At 45.8% G+C, this 17,719-nt stretch overlaps 1 protein-coding gene across 1 annotated transcript in view; it reads right to left on the bottom strand.

Moving 5' to 3' along the window:
- Positions 1-1,278: 1,278 nt before the first annotated feature.
- The window catches only part of LOC121685834 (serologically defined colon cancer antigen 8 homolog), a 30,704-nt gene continuing 14,263 nt past the window's right edge, over positions 1,279-17,719 (bottom strand). Inside the window, exons 3-4 of the mRNA XM_042066611.1 lie at positions 4,082-4,214; positions 1,279-1,444 (exon numbers count right to left, since the gene is read on the bottom strand). Coding sequence (XP_041922545.1) covers positions 1,406-1,444; positions 4,082-4,214 — 172 coding nt within the window. The 3' untranslated portion in view covers positions 1,279-1,405. The remainder of the gene's footprint in view (positions 1,445-4,081; positions 4,215-17,719) is intronic.

Here is a 17,719-nt window from a genome sequence, read left to right as displayed (position 1 = left end):
AACTGAGGAAGAGGGAACGATGCCTCAGTGTTGACGTGGAGCCATGCCTGAGCTAGTGAACGTACACCTTCTACTTACACATTTTACAGACATCTCTTAATGGAAACCACACTGGGCAAAAATACATGCACAACATGGAGCAAACATTTTACTGAGTCGTAGTTCATTTAAGAATGCATCAATTTGTGTGTTAGCCAGTAAACTACAGACGTGACATGACTGGCAAGAACTACAAATTTGCAGACAGAACTAGAGATAAAAATAAGATTTTTCTTAGCATGGAGACATTACATATTTTATGTCAGTTGTATTTCATGAAGATGTTCAGTTCATCAAGAAAGGGACCAGAACTTGGCATGGTACATTTTATTTTTGTTCATTGTATTTAGAAATTAACTTGCTGCAAGTAAAACTTCAAGTACACTTTTCCACATTGGGAATTCAATCAGTGAGCTTTTAAAAACAAAAATGTACACTACATTTAAAAAAAAAAAAAAAGAACATTTAATCTTTTAAAAAAATTACAAAAATGTTTTATGAAAGGTTTTTAAAAGTTGCTAATTTTAGTCTATACAAACTCATATATAATTGGTCCTGTTTCTATACAGATTCATATATAACTGCTCCTGCTGTGCTGTAATGAAACAAATACATAATGAGGGTATATAGGGGCCCTGAGAGGCTGGAAGTGCAGCGCCTTACAGCCCCACCCTGTCCCCACTGTTTAACACGGCCTCGTTGTGGTGGAGGACCAGCTCCACCCTCTCAGAGAGAGAGAGAACAGGAGAGGCCAGAACCCCAGCAGGCTGCCCCAGCAACGAGCCCCCAGAGCTGGGCACAGAACTGAGGAACCTCCCCTCGCCTGCCTCTAACCTCTTACTGTACATTGAACACGACCTGCAACATATTGGATAGCCTCACACAACTCCACACACACACACACACACACACACACAGTGTATATACCGATGATCTGGCCTGATGCACCTTGCAGCCTCTGCGGGGTTATAAGAGTTTAGTGAAACTTGGCAAGAGCAGGAGCTCAGTATGCTTGAACAGACACTTCAGTTTTATTCAGATGAAACCAGGAGGCACTGAGCCAATAGTGTGTTCTAGTCCTATTTCAGTGGCACTGAACGTCACTGCACTGATTCAGTGTTAGCGTTACAAAACAAAACAACTGTTTGGTTATTCTAAAACACCACTTCCTCGAAATAACAAAACTGTTTGGTTATTCTGAAACACCACTTCCTCGAAATAACAACATAAAACTGTGTGGTTGTTCTTAAAACAGCACTTTGTTAATATAACATGGACCTGTTTGGGTTGTTATTCTGAGATGTGATGTACTCAGAACAACGACATACAATGAAAACAAAAACACAAGTCACAAAAGGTCTTCATTTCAGGTGGAGGGCGAGTCGGACTGTCCAGCTCCAGGTGTCTGAAAGATGCACAGAAGCACGGAGTCACCTAGAGGTCATCATTCATATAGACCCTTTCAATCTGTTCCTAGTGGGTTTCCGGTTGAAACGTTCAAAACAAATGCAGACACTTTGAAATCAGACTTTTTATTATTATTATTATTATTATTATTATTATTATTATTATTATTATTTAATTTGTCCCGAAGTTACCATTAGCTCACTGTTGTTTTCTGTGCCACCAGAATGACCTTAGAAACATGCATGTTTGTTCATGCCATTGGAAGGGTCTATAGCACAGGTAATTCAGGGTTTCCTGCTTATTGAAACATAAGCCTCTTTTATTTGATGTATTTATGTATTTAAAGGGAGGCTTAGGTAATGACATTTGTTACCAAATGGGTAAGTAGTGTGTCTAATGAGTTGTGCTGCATAACAGTGGCTTTAAAATAAACTGGGTGCTTTGTAAGACATATTGTTATAATAAATGATGTATTATACACATAATTCCTACTTTTCCTAAAAGTTCAGTTTTAAGGAAGTTCCGTTCAGTGTGTTGTTGTTTATTTGTCATCTAAAACTTCAGTTATGAGACTGAAGAACAGAAGCTATAATATATAATAATTACAGTGAGCTATTTACTCGACTTATTTTAGTTTAATATTCTATTTTTAGTTAAATATTTGACTTTTATTTCTTACAGATTGTCACTTAGATTTTGCTTAACCTCGGACATAAGCAGTTATATTTGGCAGACAGTAACAGACTCTCAGCTTAGCAGATAATTGCCACTAAACAAAGTGCCAAGGCCTATAAGCCCATATGACTTTAGACTAGTTTTGTCAAATATATTATAATTACTACTATTACTATTATTAATGATTACTTCTCTTTTGATAGAACTTGTATTTTTATTATAATCATCAATGCTGTATTCCAGACAGTCTGATTTAAAATAGAAAATAGTATCTCCTAATTAACTGAGCCATATTGTCACAGTTGTTTGGTTGTGAGTAAAGTATTGCAGCATGGACCTCTAAGAAAGAAGCACTGTTTTAAAATCCTTTATCATTCACTATGTGAGAACTAAACCTGAGGCTACACAAAATGCCACTAATGAAGGTGTACATATAGAATGAGAAATAATTGGCACATTTGACAGACTGCTAAAAAATATATATAAAATTTAAAAATAAAGAGGCTCTTAGGCCTTGGGAGAATGCAGCAGATTTTAGGGGGAATTAGGAGGGTGTGCTGGATAAAGAAAAGAGGTAAATGAGAGAGTGAAAGCGTGAATGGGAGAGCGGGTAGCTGACTGGAAGACTGGAAGAGGAGGATGAAGAGGAGCAGGAGGAGGAGGAGGAGGAGGTAACAGCCTGGGCAGTATTAGCGCATCGCGTTGCGTCAACTGGGTGCTGGCGCACCCCCTGCGCTGGCGCTAATCTCCCACGAATGTCAGCGTGCCGCCACCACCACCGCACCGCGTCCGCCTCGTCCTGCTCACGGCATCGCCCACTCCCCGCCAGACTCGCTCCTCCCGCTCCGCCACAATCTGGAGCGACATCTGCGCACGCCTAGTCTTGCGTGATGTGCTGCCGTGGCGACCAGCTGCTGCGGAGCTTGTGAGCGCTCGGGGAGAAAAAATATATATATCGATAGAGAGATAAAAATAAAAAAAATACAGAAAAAGGAGAAGAAAAAACAATAGATGAGAATGTGAAAAAGGGAAGAAAAAAAAGGCTTTGGGATAGAATGTGAGATCTCCCATTTAAAGAAAAGCAGTGAATGGAGGGAGAGAAGAAAAGAGAGATATGAACAGAGGAGAAGAAAGGAGAGATATGAACAGAGGAGAAGAAAGGAGAGATATGAACAAAGGAGAAAAAAGGAGAGAGAAGAAAGGAGAGATATGAACAGAGGAGAAGAAAGGAGAGATATGAACAGAGGAGAAGAATGAGAAGAGATGGAGGGAAAGAGGAGATAAGAGGGAGAAGAAAATAGAGCAAAATGAAGATATGATGAAGAGAGGAGAGGAGGTCGGAGTGGAGGAGAGAAGATCAGGGAGGAGGAGAGGAGGTGGGAGTGCAGGAGAAGAGGTGAGGGTGGAGAAGAGGAGGTGAGGGTGGAGGAGGTTAAGGGAAGAGGAGGTAGGTGAGGGAGGAGGAGAGGAGGTGGGAGTGTAGGAGAAGAGGTCAGGGTGGAGGAGAGGACTGACAGGAGAAGAGGAGGTGAGGGTAGAGGAGAGGAGGTGAGGTTGGGGTGGGAAGGGGGTTTGGTAGTAATTGAGAGGAGTGAGGTGAGAGACAGGACAGGTGGTGTGTGTCTAACCAGAATACACAGGGTGTGCATTCCTATGACCAGGTGTGTGTGTGTGTGTGTGTGTGCGTGATGGGAATAGAGCTGGCAGAATTAAAAGGGAGGACCTTGCATCTATACCTGCCTACAGAGATTTGACCTATCTATGTCAGAAAGTGTGTGTGTGTGTGTGTGTGTACCTGTGTGTTTATGCGTAGGTTCTGTGTGTGTGCGTGTGCGTGTGTGTGTGTGTGTGTGTGTGTGTGTGTGTGTGGACCTGTGTGTTTATGCGTAGGTTCTGCGTGTGTGTGTGTGGACCTGTGTGTTTATGTGTAGGTTCTGCGTGTGTGTGTGTGTGTGTGTACCTGTGTGTTTATGCGTAAGTTCTGCATCTCTTGGGCCAGCTCTTGTCTCTCCTGCATCAGCTGGTTCTGTTTCCCCAGGAGCTCCATCACCTGCTGGGCGCTGGACTGACAGTGCTGATCCAACTGCTGCAGCCTACACACACACACACACACACACACACACACAGAGAGAGAGAGAGAGAGAACAGATTAGGACAGTAAAAGAAACAAACACACATTAAACCTAAACACACAAGATCACTTGAGTTGGACTTTTGTATATGGACAGGGAATAAACAATAGCGTTAAGAATTCTGTCATATGAATAATTAATTTAATATTATTTGTTAATAGAAGTTTGTCTTTCATGTGAATTCATGATGGAGAACATTAAAATGGCAAAACAACAAAGACAAACATTGCTACAACAGTTCCTTCAAACAACACCCACGTGTAAATAAATGTACATGTAAATAAAATTACACTAATGACTATGCTCAATAGTCTGTGTGTATGCACACCTACAAAATCAGTATTCCTTAAAATCCACACAAAGTTTTAACAATAATCTGTTCATTAAGAGCCAAGTTTGCCTTTGGCTGGGGATTCAGAATGTAATAACACTCTTATATGATTTGCTTGCCAAGCAAAAAAAAAAAAAAAAATGCTGAAAAGATTCCTATGGTTCACTTTAACACCCAGTGTACGTGTACACACACACACACACACACACAGCTCTTGCTCTTAGACAACAAATGTTCGTTGTGTGTTGTTTTAGCCTACATTTTGTAATGATTTGAAATGTCCAATTTTCTCACTCAGAGAGAAATGGAGAAAGAGAGAGAGAGAAAGAGAGAGAGAGAGAGAGAGAGGAGAGAGAGAGAGAGAGAGAGAGAGAGAGAGAGATATATAGAGAGAGAGAGAGAGAGCGCAACAAGGCCTGCATACTACAGCATGACTGCCCTAGATTACCCATCATGCTTAGGGGCAGACAGTCAGGCCAGGGCGGGAGGAGGACCAGAGAGAGAGAAAAAGGATCTGCACGCCCCACTGAGACCAGGGGATAGAGAGATGAGGAGAGAGAGAGAGAGAGAGAGAGAGAGAGAGAGAGAGAGAGAGAGAGAGAGAGAGAGAGAGAGAGAGAGAGAGAGAGAGATGGGATGAAGAACGAAAGACAGAGAAAAAGAAAGATAAAGATCTAGAGTGGGAAGAACGATAGGCAAAGACAGACAAGACAAACAAACATAAAGTGGAGAGATAAAGCAACCAAAGACAGGGGGATGAATAGAGAAGTGAAAAAGAATAGAAACAGCACAGAGAGAGAGCGGAGAGAGAGAGGAGAGAGAGAGGAGAGACAGCAGAGAGACGGGAGAGACAGGAGAGAGAGAGGAGAGACAGGAGAGAGAGGAGAGACAGGAGAGAGACAGGAGAGAGACAGGAGAGAGAGAGGAGAGACAGGAGAGAGACAGGAGAGAGAGAGGAGAGACAGGAGAGACAGGAGAGAGAGAGGAGAGACAGGAGAGAGTAACAGAGAATGAAGTTAAAAGTAAGGGACAGGAGAGAGACACGAGAGAGAGAGGAGAGAGTAACAGAGAATGAAGTTAAAAGTAAGGGACAGGAGAGCGAAAAGACAGAGAAAGGAGGACAGAGGAGTGAGGGAGAGCAAAAAGGAAAGAGAGGGAGAAGATAGAAAGAGAGAGAGGGAGGGAGAGAGGGAGGGATAGAGCCTCTAGCTGTTGCTGGAGGAGAGGCAGATGCCCTGGCCCTCCTGGTTGGGCAGGACCGTCTGTGCAGTGGGGACAGAGAGGGGGAGCACCAGCTCTTCTCTCTCCCTCTCTCTCACTTCCTTCCTTTCTTTCTTTTTTATCTCCACTTATTTATTCTACAGCTCTCTCCTGATTCCATTCCTTCCTTCTTTCTTTCTTTCTTTCTCTTCTGCCTCCTGGTTCTGGTGTTCTAGTCATTCTTTCTCCCTCCCTCTCTCTGTCTCTCCATCATTTTCAGCTCTCACCTGTCTCATTTCTCATTTCTTTACTTCTTCTCTACATCCCTCTCTCTCTACCCCCCACCATTCTTTTCTCAGTCACACAAACTTGGTATACACTCCACAGCATGTTCATTTAGTTTGACCACTGAGGACATATGAGGTGGACACCAGGACGACAGAAAACAAACACAAACACACACACACACACACACACACACACACACACACACACACACAGACAGACACACAGACACACACACATACACACACACACACACACACACACACATCTCTCTTTCCCTGGTCCTCCCTCTCTCATGCTTCATTCCACTAACATCTCTCCATCTCTCTCTCCCTCCACTCTCTCTCTCTCTCTCTCTCTTTCTCTCCCTCTCTCTGTACTCTGGGGTCAGATGGCTGTAGAGGCCAGCTTGTCCTGGGCTCAGGCCCTGCTGTGCTGGTGACTGGAGCGGCTGCTGCCTCCTCCTCCTCTCCTCCTCCTCTTCCTCTCCTCCTCCTCCTCTCTCTCTCGTCTTCCCTCCTTCCTCCAGTCAGTCCAGAGGAGAGTTGGCACAGAAAGGCCCAGCGTCTGCGTCAGTCCCACTCCGCGCCCCCACACTGCACAGCAGGGGGACACACACATTGGACTCTCTCTCTCACACACACACACACACAAATGACTAGATAGGCACATATAGATGCATTCAAGTGCCCACAATCATTCAAGACATGACACATGACAAACACACACACACACACCCACACACACACACACACACACACACACACACACACACACACACACACACACACACACACACACACACACACACACGCAGACACAAAGTGTTGGTTGTTCCATGTGGGGAGTTGTGAGTGTGGAGTGTGTTAAAATCACGGCTCCCTGTAGGGTTGCAAGACTCGAGTTCTGTTCCCCATGCAGCCTGTTCTCATCACTAACACATACAAGTTTCTTTTCTTCCACTTCACGATTGTCTTGCTGCACTTTATCCATGAATCACTCACTACACGATTCTCATTTCTCAAAGAATAACGCTCAAATGGACATGACAGAAACTTTACAGACATATCACAGCATAACATCTTCATAATGGTACTATAATTAAAATGTACGTCACATCTATATCATAGTGCATACCATACAGTCCATACCCATACAACCTACACTTGTATCGTGACTGTAATATAAATGCTTTATTGAAGGTGATGTAGTATAGCTGCTTCTGCACACAGTCTTTTCCAGTTCAGCTAAAAGACATATATGTTTTAAAAAAAAATATATATTAAATATATACACCCAATATATGATATGGAAGAGATAATGGAGTCCAGAAGGAAATGCACATTCGAGGTGGTAAAACGGCCCCGACGCGTCAGCTGTAAACCGAACGCCGCGGAGTCCATTATTACACTGTTGCCTTGCGTTGGGTTCATTTCCTGTTATAATTTAAACGTTTTAATCGCTAAAACATAAAAACTAATATAAAATAAAAATAACATATAGTACATATAGTGAAATACTGAGGTTTGGTCTACATAGCCTCTCACTATGAACCCTGTACAGGAGCCCACAAAACACACACACACACACAGGGCTCTGGCTCAACAGCATGTGAAGCACCTGTACACACACACACACACACACACACACACACACACACACACACACACACACACACACACACACACAAATGGGCAGTGTGGCAGCTGCAGTGTCGTGCCAGGCCAACTCGAGAGGAGGACCTGTGGACAGCTGCTTGGGCCAAAAGCAACACTCCAATGTCAAGGATACCAAATCCCATAAGCGGGTTGTGTAATTCCAGCACTAATGCCTCACCTCAGTCGTCCCGCACGCACGCACGCACACACACACACACACACACGCTGCACCTCTGGAGCGCAGCTCTTTACCTTAACCTGTTACACAAGCCCGCTGGCCTTAATCTCACACCTGTGACACACACACACACACATCCCTCTCCCACACAGAGAGAGACATGCTACCTGCTGCACCTCTGGAATGCAGCTCTCTACCTTAACCTGTTACACACACCCACTGTCCAAACACACAACCAGACGTCTCCTCTCTCTCTCACACACACACACACACACACACACACACACACATCCTTTTCATATAGCCAAACTGCTTCCACACACACACACTTCCCTCCAACATGGTGCTCTGATGGCAGCCGTCGGTGTATGTGTGTGTGTGTGTGTATGCATGTTTATGTTAAACCTCACAAAAGGAGGTATATTTGCATCTTCACAATAACTTCAAGGTCATACAAGTAATGGGGGTTAATGTTCCAGGTGTGTGTGTTTATGTGTGTATGTTTCAGTGTGTCAGTATGTAAGTGTGTGTTTGTGTGCGTGTGTATGTTTGAGTGTGTCAGTGATGTGTGTGTTTGTGTGTGTGTGTGTGTGTGTGTGTTTGACACTCTTCTCCGTGGGTGGGTGATTAAATCACTAGCCTGTCCAGCGGCTAAGGCTGCAAATCCAATAACTGCCCTAAATTCACTGGCATGGCTCTTAATTAGGTTTTTAATGCAGCTTAGCGCTATGCTGTGCCTGCTCTCTCTCTCTTTCTCTCTCCATTATTCTCTCACCTTCTATCTCTCTCTCTCTCTCTCCCTCTCTCCTAACCTCTCTCTCTCTCTCTCTCTCTCTCTCTCTCTCTCTCTTTCTAACTCACTTTCCCCTCTCTCTCTCTCTCTCTCTCTACCTCACTGCCCTCTACCTCACTCTCCTCTCTCTCACTCTAGCCCTCTCCCTCCTTCCTTCCATTTCTTTCTCTCTCCCCCCTTCTCTCCGTGTCCAGAGTGGGGTGCAGGGCCGCTGTAAGCTGCTGTCCAGGCTCCGTCCGGCACAGGCTGGCTGTGGCTCTGCTGCCGGGAGAGGGGAACAGGGCATTGTGGGCCGGGAGAGGGGAGCAGTGCATTGTGGGCCGGGAGAGGGGAGCAGTGCATTGTGGGCCGGGAGAGGGGAACAGGGCATTGTGGGCCAGGAGAGGGGAGCAGTGCATTGTGGGCCGGGAAAGGGGAGCAGTGCATTGTGGGCCGGGAGAGGGGGGGAAGGCATTGTGGGCCGGGAAATGGGGAGCATTGCATTGTGGGCCGGGAAAGGGGAGCAGTGCATTGTGGGCCAGGAGAGGGGAGCAGTGCATTCTGGGCCAGGAGAGGGGGGCAAGGCATGGTGGGCCTGGAAAGGGGAGCAGTGCATTGTGGGCCGGGAGAGGGGGGCAAGGCATTGTGGGCTGGGAAAGGGGAGCAGTGCATTGTGGGCCGGGAGAGGGGAGCAGTGTTCTGGGCCGGCCGCAGGCTGCTGGTCCTCCTCCGCTTTCCTGCTGACCTGGTGAAAGGACACCATCTGCTGGGCTCCCAGCAAACGCAAACATACACACATACACACATCTGCATTTACAGAGATGCAAAAAGCACACACACAAATCGGCCGTGCGCACACACACACGCCAAGAGTAACACATACACACACCCACAAATATGTACTAAATGTACTAAATATGTACACGCGTGGCGTGGCTACACAATAAGACGGAGAAGACGCGTGTGAGAGCGCTAACAGCTAAGAGTGTCCCGTGGCGTGACTACGCAGGGAGACAGAGAAGACGCGTGTGAGAAGTCGGAGAGGAACAGCACAGAGGATGTGTCTGATGAAAACAACAACATCTGGACCTGCCACCACGTATGATTATTGATTTGTCTCTCACCGTCTTAATTACCACAAAGACACACAAACACACACACACACACACACACACAGCTGCATCAGAAACCTGTTATAGCCCAGAGCTGAGTTGGATACTTCCAGATGATTACATTTGTTTTGGTAAGAGCTGGGACAAATCTGTGGGGGGCTGGGATTGGCGGCTCTTACGGCTCTCTGCAAAATGATGTGTGTATGAGAGTGTGAGTGTGTTTGCGTGTGTGAGTGTGTTTGCGTGTGTGTTGCCTAAAGCCATTGCGTATTCCAGAGAGTAGCCTTCCCTCCCTCCACCTGAGGAACCAGAGGAGGACATACAACTACAACATTTGCATATGTGTACACACACACACACACACACAAGGAAAACCATGCTGATGTTTTGCCACAGCCTCTGGGTGTGTGGAACTGGCTCAGCCATGGTCCCTCTCTAACACACACACACACACACACACACACACACACACACACACACACACACACACACACACACACACACACCTTCTCTGTGCACCTGCTCTGGGATGGTGTGGGCCTGAGGGTTAAGCGTTAGAGCCGGCAATGGCACACAATGGCAATTACACACAGTTAGTGAGTTAGTTAACCACTGCATCACTGGCGAAGAAAGCTCAGCGCCGCCTGTACTTCCTGCGGAAACTCAGGCGAGCAAGTGCTCCACTAGCCATCATGACCACATTCTACCGAGGCACCATTGAGAGCATCCTCTCCAGCTGTATCGCTGTGTGGGGCGGAAGCTGCACTGAATACAACAGGAAAGCCCTGCAGCGCATAGTGAACACAGCTGGAAGGATTATTGGTGCTTCACTCCCCTCCCTGAAGGACATTTACACCTCCCACCTCACCCGCAAGGCGACCACAATTGTGAGTGATGCAAGTCACCCCGCTCACAATTTGTTTGATCTACTGCCCTCTGGGAAGAGGTACAGAAGCCTGCACTCCCGCACCACCAGACTCACCAACAGCTTCATACACCAAGCTGTAAGGATGCTGAACTCTCTCCCCCCTCTCCCCCCTCCACCCTCAGCTACATAACATCCTGGACTTTGGACCCACAATGGCTACCTTGCACTACTCCACTTGCACTACTCCACTTGTACACTTGCACACTTTGCAACTTGTTGTTGTTGTCCTGTTGTCCTGAAAACACTTCTGAACACACTTCTGAACACACTTCTGCTGCTCTTACATAACTTGCACCACTATGCCACTTGCATACTTAGGTCAAACAAAACTACCTCAGCCATTTATTGGCCTGACTTTTGCACTATTATATTGACTGTCTACTGTATGCACAATTGCACAATTTCAACCCAAATTTGCTGCTCTTATTTCTTCATTGTATGTGCCTTCTTATTTACTTTTTATATTGTTTACTTGAATGTTATGTTTGTCTGAGGACCTAATTGGTAAAATATGTCTTGTCTCCACCGTGGGATAGTGGGAAACGTAATTTCGATCTCTTTGTATGTGGAGAAACAAAGACATGTGAAGAAATTGACAATAAAGCAGACTTTGACTTTGAGTTAAGCCCATGCCATTAGAGAGAGAGAGAGAGAGAGAGAGAGAGAGAGAGAGAGAGAGAGAGAGAGAGAGAGAGAGAGAGAGAGAGAGAGAGAGAGAGAGAGAGAGAGAGACACACAGATTTACTTGCCTCACCACAAACACTCAACTGAAAACATTCAAACACTGTCAGAAAAGAAAACACCCTGTACATTAGATTCCCATACCCCATTGTCATTGCAATAAATAACGTAGTATTTATCTCACGTCCACCATCACAGATTAATACTCCTAAACACAACCCGTATACTCACAACCATCACACATTAGTAATCCTAAACACAATACTCACAACCATCACACATTAGTAATCCTAAACACAATACTCACAACCATCACACATTAGTAATCCTAAACACAATACTCACAACCATCACACATTAGTAATCCTAAACACAACCATCACACATTAGTAATCCTAAACACAACCCGTATCCTGTATGTTGCAATCACTGTGTGATTTTTGTTTTTTAGGTGTGCTTGTATGCTGGGCATACTGTATACAACTTTCTTACTCTTTTATTTAAATACTACTGGCCTGTTGTGACAAGTAAATTTCCCAGCTGTGGGATAAATAAAGTCTTATCTTATCTTATCCTCACATTAACCCCACACACATGTGTGAGTGCAGCATTAACTAATACCAGCTATACAATAAACTTATTCAATGAAGTACTAAATACATAGGATCTGCAGGACACACAGTGCAATACACACACACACACACACACACACACACACACACACACACACACACACACACACACACACACACACACACACACACACACAGACACACACACACACACACACAAAGTGGTTTGGATGCCACCTTTTCATCCATACAGGGCTGCAGCCTTTCAAATCCAATTTCACACCAACATGGTGTCTGTGAAGCCCCCCTTTATGGAGACAATGCACAGCAACAGCCCCCGCTGTCTGCCTGTCTGCCTGTCTGTCTGTCTGTCTGAGGTCGTGAGTTTAGGGACGCATCAGAGCTTTCACTCAGTATACACAGTTTAAAACACTACAAGTTGCTACTGCTGTAGTCACTGAAGAGGCCGTTTACAATACACAACTCTTATTTCCCCCAGAACTTTCTATCTAAACTCCCCCACACAGGAAACTAGGCTGATATGTTTAAACACACACACACACACCAAGCAGACCTCCGCAAACTAATGCCCATTATTGATTAGTGTGTGTTCCAGCCTGGGGTAGAGTGTGTGTGTGCCAGCCGAGCCAGATGTGTTTAATATGTAATATACCCCTCTGAACACCGATGGCTACAAAAGAGTTTCCCAGGTCTGTGTGTGTGTGAGTGTGTGTGTGTGTGTGTGTGTGTGTGTGTGTGTCTACAAGCCTGAGATGGAGCACATGGCATACCCCTCAGTGCTCATCATTATGCAACGTTCTGAGGCAGCCCAGGCACGACTGGTGAACCGAGTGTGTGTGTGTATGTGTGTGTATGTGTGTGTGTGTGTGTGTGTGTGTGTGTGTGTGTGCGTTGGGGAGGGAGAAGGGTGGGCAGAGAGAGCATAGTGGAATAGGGTGAGGAGGAGGAGGAGGAGGAGGAGGAGGATGAAGAATGTGGGCAGGCAGCCTGGTTAAAACAATCTCGCCAGAGGCAGGCCATCACAGCTGCCACAACCCACCCCTGCCCATCCCCCCTCCCCCAACACACACACACACACACACACACACACACACACACACACACACACACACAAACACAGACCCTAAACTCATTCTCCCCCTCCGCAAGATCCTGCCAGGCAATACACCACATGGGTGTGCGTGTGTTATGTGTCTCAATGTGTGTGTGTGTGTGTGTGTGTGTGTGTGTGTGTGTCTGGAGGCCATGAATCTCATCCACCCAACCTGTTAGACAATGGAGGGGGAGGTTGTTGCTCCTGTTCTCCTGCCCACCCTCATCAGTTTACCCCCCCCCCCCCCCCCACACACACACACACACACACACACACACACACACACACACCCATATCACTGGCCCACTCGAGTGCAGCCAATGCACACTGGCCCTCCATAGCGGGGTTTTGAGCTGGCATCCCAACTTGTAAATATGAACATAATTAGGATTTTCACCCGAACCGATGCGGTTTGTCATTACTTCTAAGCTCTGCTATGTGTAAAGAAGTCAATACATGTTACAGATGGTTAGGCACTATTTACTTCGCATTTCCCATGTGTGGAGAAAATGGGGACATTGATGGATACAAGGTTCCATTAAGTCCAACCTCTGTAGAGCCAAATGCCTTCTCAGCAAAGTGACCAGGGCGATCATTAACATCCCAAACAGATTTTGCTCTCAGCCTGCATGTCAAAGCACAGTACACTCTATCGGTTTCTAGAATGTTCCAAGCATTTGGGAAATCAACTCGTGCTCCGTGTTTATGCGTGTTGTTCCAACTTCGATTAGGAGCGCAGGCCTCTCCTACATTTCGGGGCCAGGGAGCTAAAACCGAGCCAGGTCATTTGACCCAAAATGGCCGCCAGTTTCCCCTTAAAGTCTGCGGCAGGCGGGTAAGCACCAAGTTATGCGGAGAGATGGGAGCCAGCTCGGATCATTTGACCCAAAATGGCCGCCAGTTTCCCCCCTCAGAGTCTGCAGCAGGCGGGCAAGCACCAAGCCACGAGATGAGATGTGAGTTAGCCCTGATCCAAAATGGCAGCAGATTCAGGTCCTAAGAGCTTAGAGAAATGCTGCACTGATAAAGGAATCAGAATGGTGCATAACCTCATGCAGTGTTGTTGGTACTCCACAACCACGGTTGTGCCATAACCAGACACACACACACACACACAACCGCACATACACATAAGCAACAACAGCTGATAAAGGATTTCAATTGGTGCATTACTTCAAATATTCATTGCATATATTCATCATACACATAAAGCCCTCTTGAACTAGGTCAATAGAGACACAGAGAGGCGGCTTCAGACCTGATCTAGCAGGAGGGACCCCAATGTTTTAGCCTCACAAGGAAAAACACAACAGCTAACAGAGCAAGCAGAAACACACAACACAACAGCTAACAGAGCAAGCAGAAACACACAACACAACAGCTAACAGAGCAAGCAGAAACACACAACACAACAGCTAACAGAGCAAGCAGAAACACACAACACAACAGCTAACAGAGCAAGCAGAAACACACAACACAACAGCTAACAGAGCAAGCAGAAACACACAACACAACAGCTAACAGAGCAGAAATCTACTCCCTCCGCACGCCAGTGCCACCGCCAGGAGAAAAGACTCTTTTGTCAGTGCCGTTTAACAGGGGTGTGTGTTGTGTATCTGTATGTGTGTGTGTGTGTGTGTGTGCATGTGTGTGTGTTGTGTATCTGTGTGTGTGCGTGTGTCCTACTTGAACTATAGAGCAGGGGGGGACTGTGGTCGGACAGCTTGCCTGCCTCTGGGGTGCGCATGTGTGAGTTTGTGTGTGTGTGTGTGTGTGTGTGCACACGTGTGTGTATTTGTGTCATTGTGTTGAAAATGGGCTGAAATTGAACCTCTTGGATCAGAGCACAGAGTGGAATGATACAGCTTGCCTGCCCCAGGAATGTGACTGGCTGTATGTGTGTGTCTGTGTGTGTATGTCTGTGTGCGTCTGTGTGTGTGTCGTGGAAGGGGGACAGTTTACATTTGTGTTTTGTGTGCATATGTGTGTGTGTCTATTTAATTTGAGTATGTGTGTTATGTGTGTATTATGAGTGTTATGTCTGTGTTGTGCTGCATTGTGTGTGTGTGTGTGTGTGTGTGTGTGTGTGTGTGTGTGTGTGTGTTTGTGACTTGCATGTATCTTGATGCTCTGTTCTCTCTCTGTCTGTGTGTGTGCGTGTGTGTGTGTGTGTGTGTGTATCCTGCCTCTGGGATGCGCGCACGGCATGGTGAGCTGCGAAGCCACAAACGCTCCTGCAGCAGGCCGCCCTGCTGTCGCCCGGGGCAACGCGGACCAGCTGGCCTCCCTCGCTCGCTCGCCCGCTCAGTGCAGAGACGGGCAGAGGCGGTGGCCATGCACCCCCCCTGCTGGACAAACCGGGCAACACAGGCCAGCACAGGCACTCTCCAGCTCTCTCTCCCTCACCCTCTTCCTTGTCGTCTCTTCTCTATATTTTTGAGTGACAGTTACAAACCCAAACAGTAAACAACAACTTGCAGATAAGATATGAAACCCAGCTAACCTACAGCTAACCTAGCTAACCTAACAGCTAACCTACAGCTCTGGAAAAAATTAAGAGACCATTGCACATTTTTCTGGTGTCATCCTATGGTTGAGGAGTGACATTCGAACGAGCTGACGGTCAAATTCAAATTTGCAGTGGTCTCTTGATTTTGAATATGACCGTCAACTCATTCAAATGTCACTCAGCAACCGTAGGATGACATCAGAAAGGCTTGCAGAGGTCTCTTAATTTTTCCCGGACCTGTATGTAGTGCCTTTCACAGTGCAGTAGGATGGAGGAAAGCATGACTCAGGACAAGGAGGTGAGGTGGTAACAACAACAACAACAACAACAACAACACCAACAAAACATACATGTGTGCCTACGCTCACAGCTACTCAAATGCTTTTAAGTTCTTAAATTAAGTGTCTTTCTAAAGCCCAAAGTATGCTCCCGCGTCTGCGTCACGCGCACGCGGCACTGGTGAGCGCGTGACGAGAATTGCGTCATTTTTACAGCATGCGTCGCGTCTTTGAGTCGACCGAAATTTAAGACCGCGCGTCAAAGTGACGCGTAGACTGCGCATGTGTGAAACGGAACTGCTGTAAACACTCCCCTCCAGTAGGTGGACCACATAGAAGAACAACACTTAAACGTAGAAACAAACCTAGACAGAAGAAGACTTGTTTGGTTACCATAACGACGATGGAACAGAGCGCCTGTCCTCAGCTTGCCTGGCTTTGAGTTACGTGAGACACCACGACATGAGTCAACTTCGACCGATGTAAAGCCACAATCCACAGATACATTCTTTAACATTATTTTTAACGGTCACTTTACCATCTATGGTGTAGAACCCAAAGTATTTCAAGACACCACATTTTAGATGAGTTGGGGACGTAATTATCTGTCTGCTGGCCGTTCTGTGCGTTACCTTTGATTGTCGAAACAGGGTGGCTGCATGGGCTCATTGTGGCTACTGGCTATTATATTGGCTTGATTTGGTCATGAGCCCTGGATCATATAGCACTGAATGAGATGGTAAACAATAAAATAAAACTAATCATAGACAGTGACAGCCTTTACTCCATGCATGGAGAGCTGACATGACTTCGGATTAAATGCATCTTTTAAAAATGAGCGTATGCTGAAATCAAATCGCAAAACCCAGAGCCAATTAAAGGTATCTATCTACAACGCTCAGGCGAAACCCATGTAACACTTGCTGATCGAGATGCATTCTCGCCTGTTCCTTATATAATGCGTTATCAATAGTGATTATAATAATAAAGGGAATGTAGCCTACCTCTCCCAGGTGCAATCATTATCACCTAGCCTACTCCTGAACAATGCTGAACTCAAATCTCGAAACTCGCCTGTCAACACCGGGAAATGCGCTACACAGCACTAAAAACCGAATAGTTTATTTATAGTTCGACTACGGATATTTCACGTCATGTTCGAATAAAAGTGACAGCCCTACTCCCTGCATAGAGAGCTGACATGACTTCGGATTAAATGCATCTTTTAAAAATGAGCGTATGCTGAAATCAAATCGCAAAACCCAGAGCCAATTAAAGGTATCTATCTACAACGCTCAGGCGAAACCCATGTAACACTTGCTGATCGAGATGCATTCTCGCCTGTTCCTTATATAATGCGTTATCAATAGTGATTATAATAATAAAGGGAATGTAGCCTACCTCTCCCAGGTGCAATCATTATCACCTAGCCTACTCCTGAACAATGCTGAACTCAAATCTCGAAACTCGCCTGTCAACACCGGGAAATGCGCTACACAGCACTAAAAACCGAATAGTTTATTTATAGTTCGACTACGGATATTTCACGTCATGTTCGAATAAAAGTGACAGCCCTACTCCCTGCATAGAGAGCTGACATGACTTCGGATTAAATGCATCTTTTAAAAATGAGCGTATGCTGAAATCAAATCGCAAAACCCAGAGCCAATTAAAGGTATCTATCTACAACGCTCAGGCGAAACCCATGTAACACTTGCTGATCGAGATGCATTCTCGCCTGTTCCTTATATAATGCGTTATCAATAGTGATTATAATAATAAAGGGAATGTAGCCTACCTCTCCCAGGTGCAATCATTATCACCTAGCCTACTCCTGAACAATGCTGA

This window comes from Alosa sapidissima, chromosome 16, assembly GCF_018492685.1.
Source record: "Alosa sapidissima isolate fAloSap1 chromosome 16, fAloSap1.pri, whole genome shotgun sequence".
NCBI lineage: Eukaryota > Metazoa > Chordata > Actinopteri > Clupeiformes > Clupeidae > Alosa > Alosa sapidissima.
This window is presented reverse-complemented; position numbering and strand designations above follow the sequence as displayed.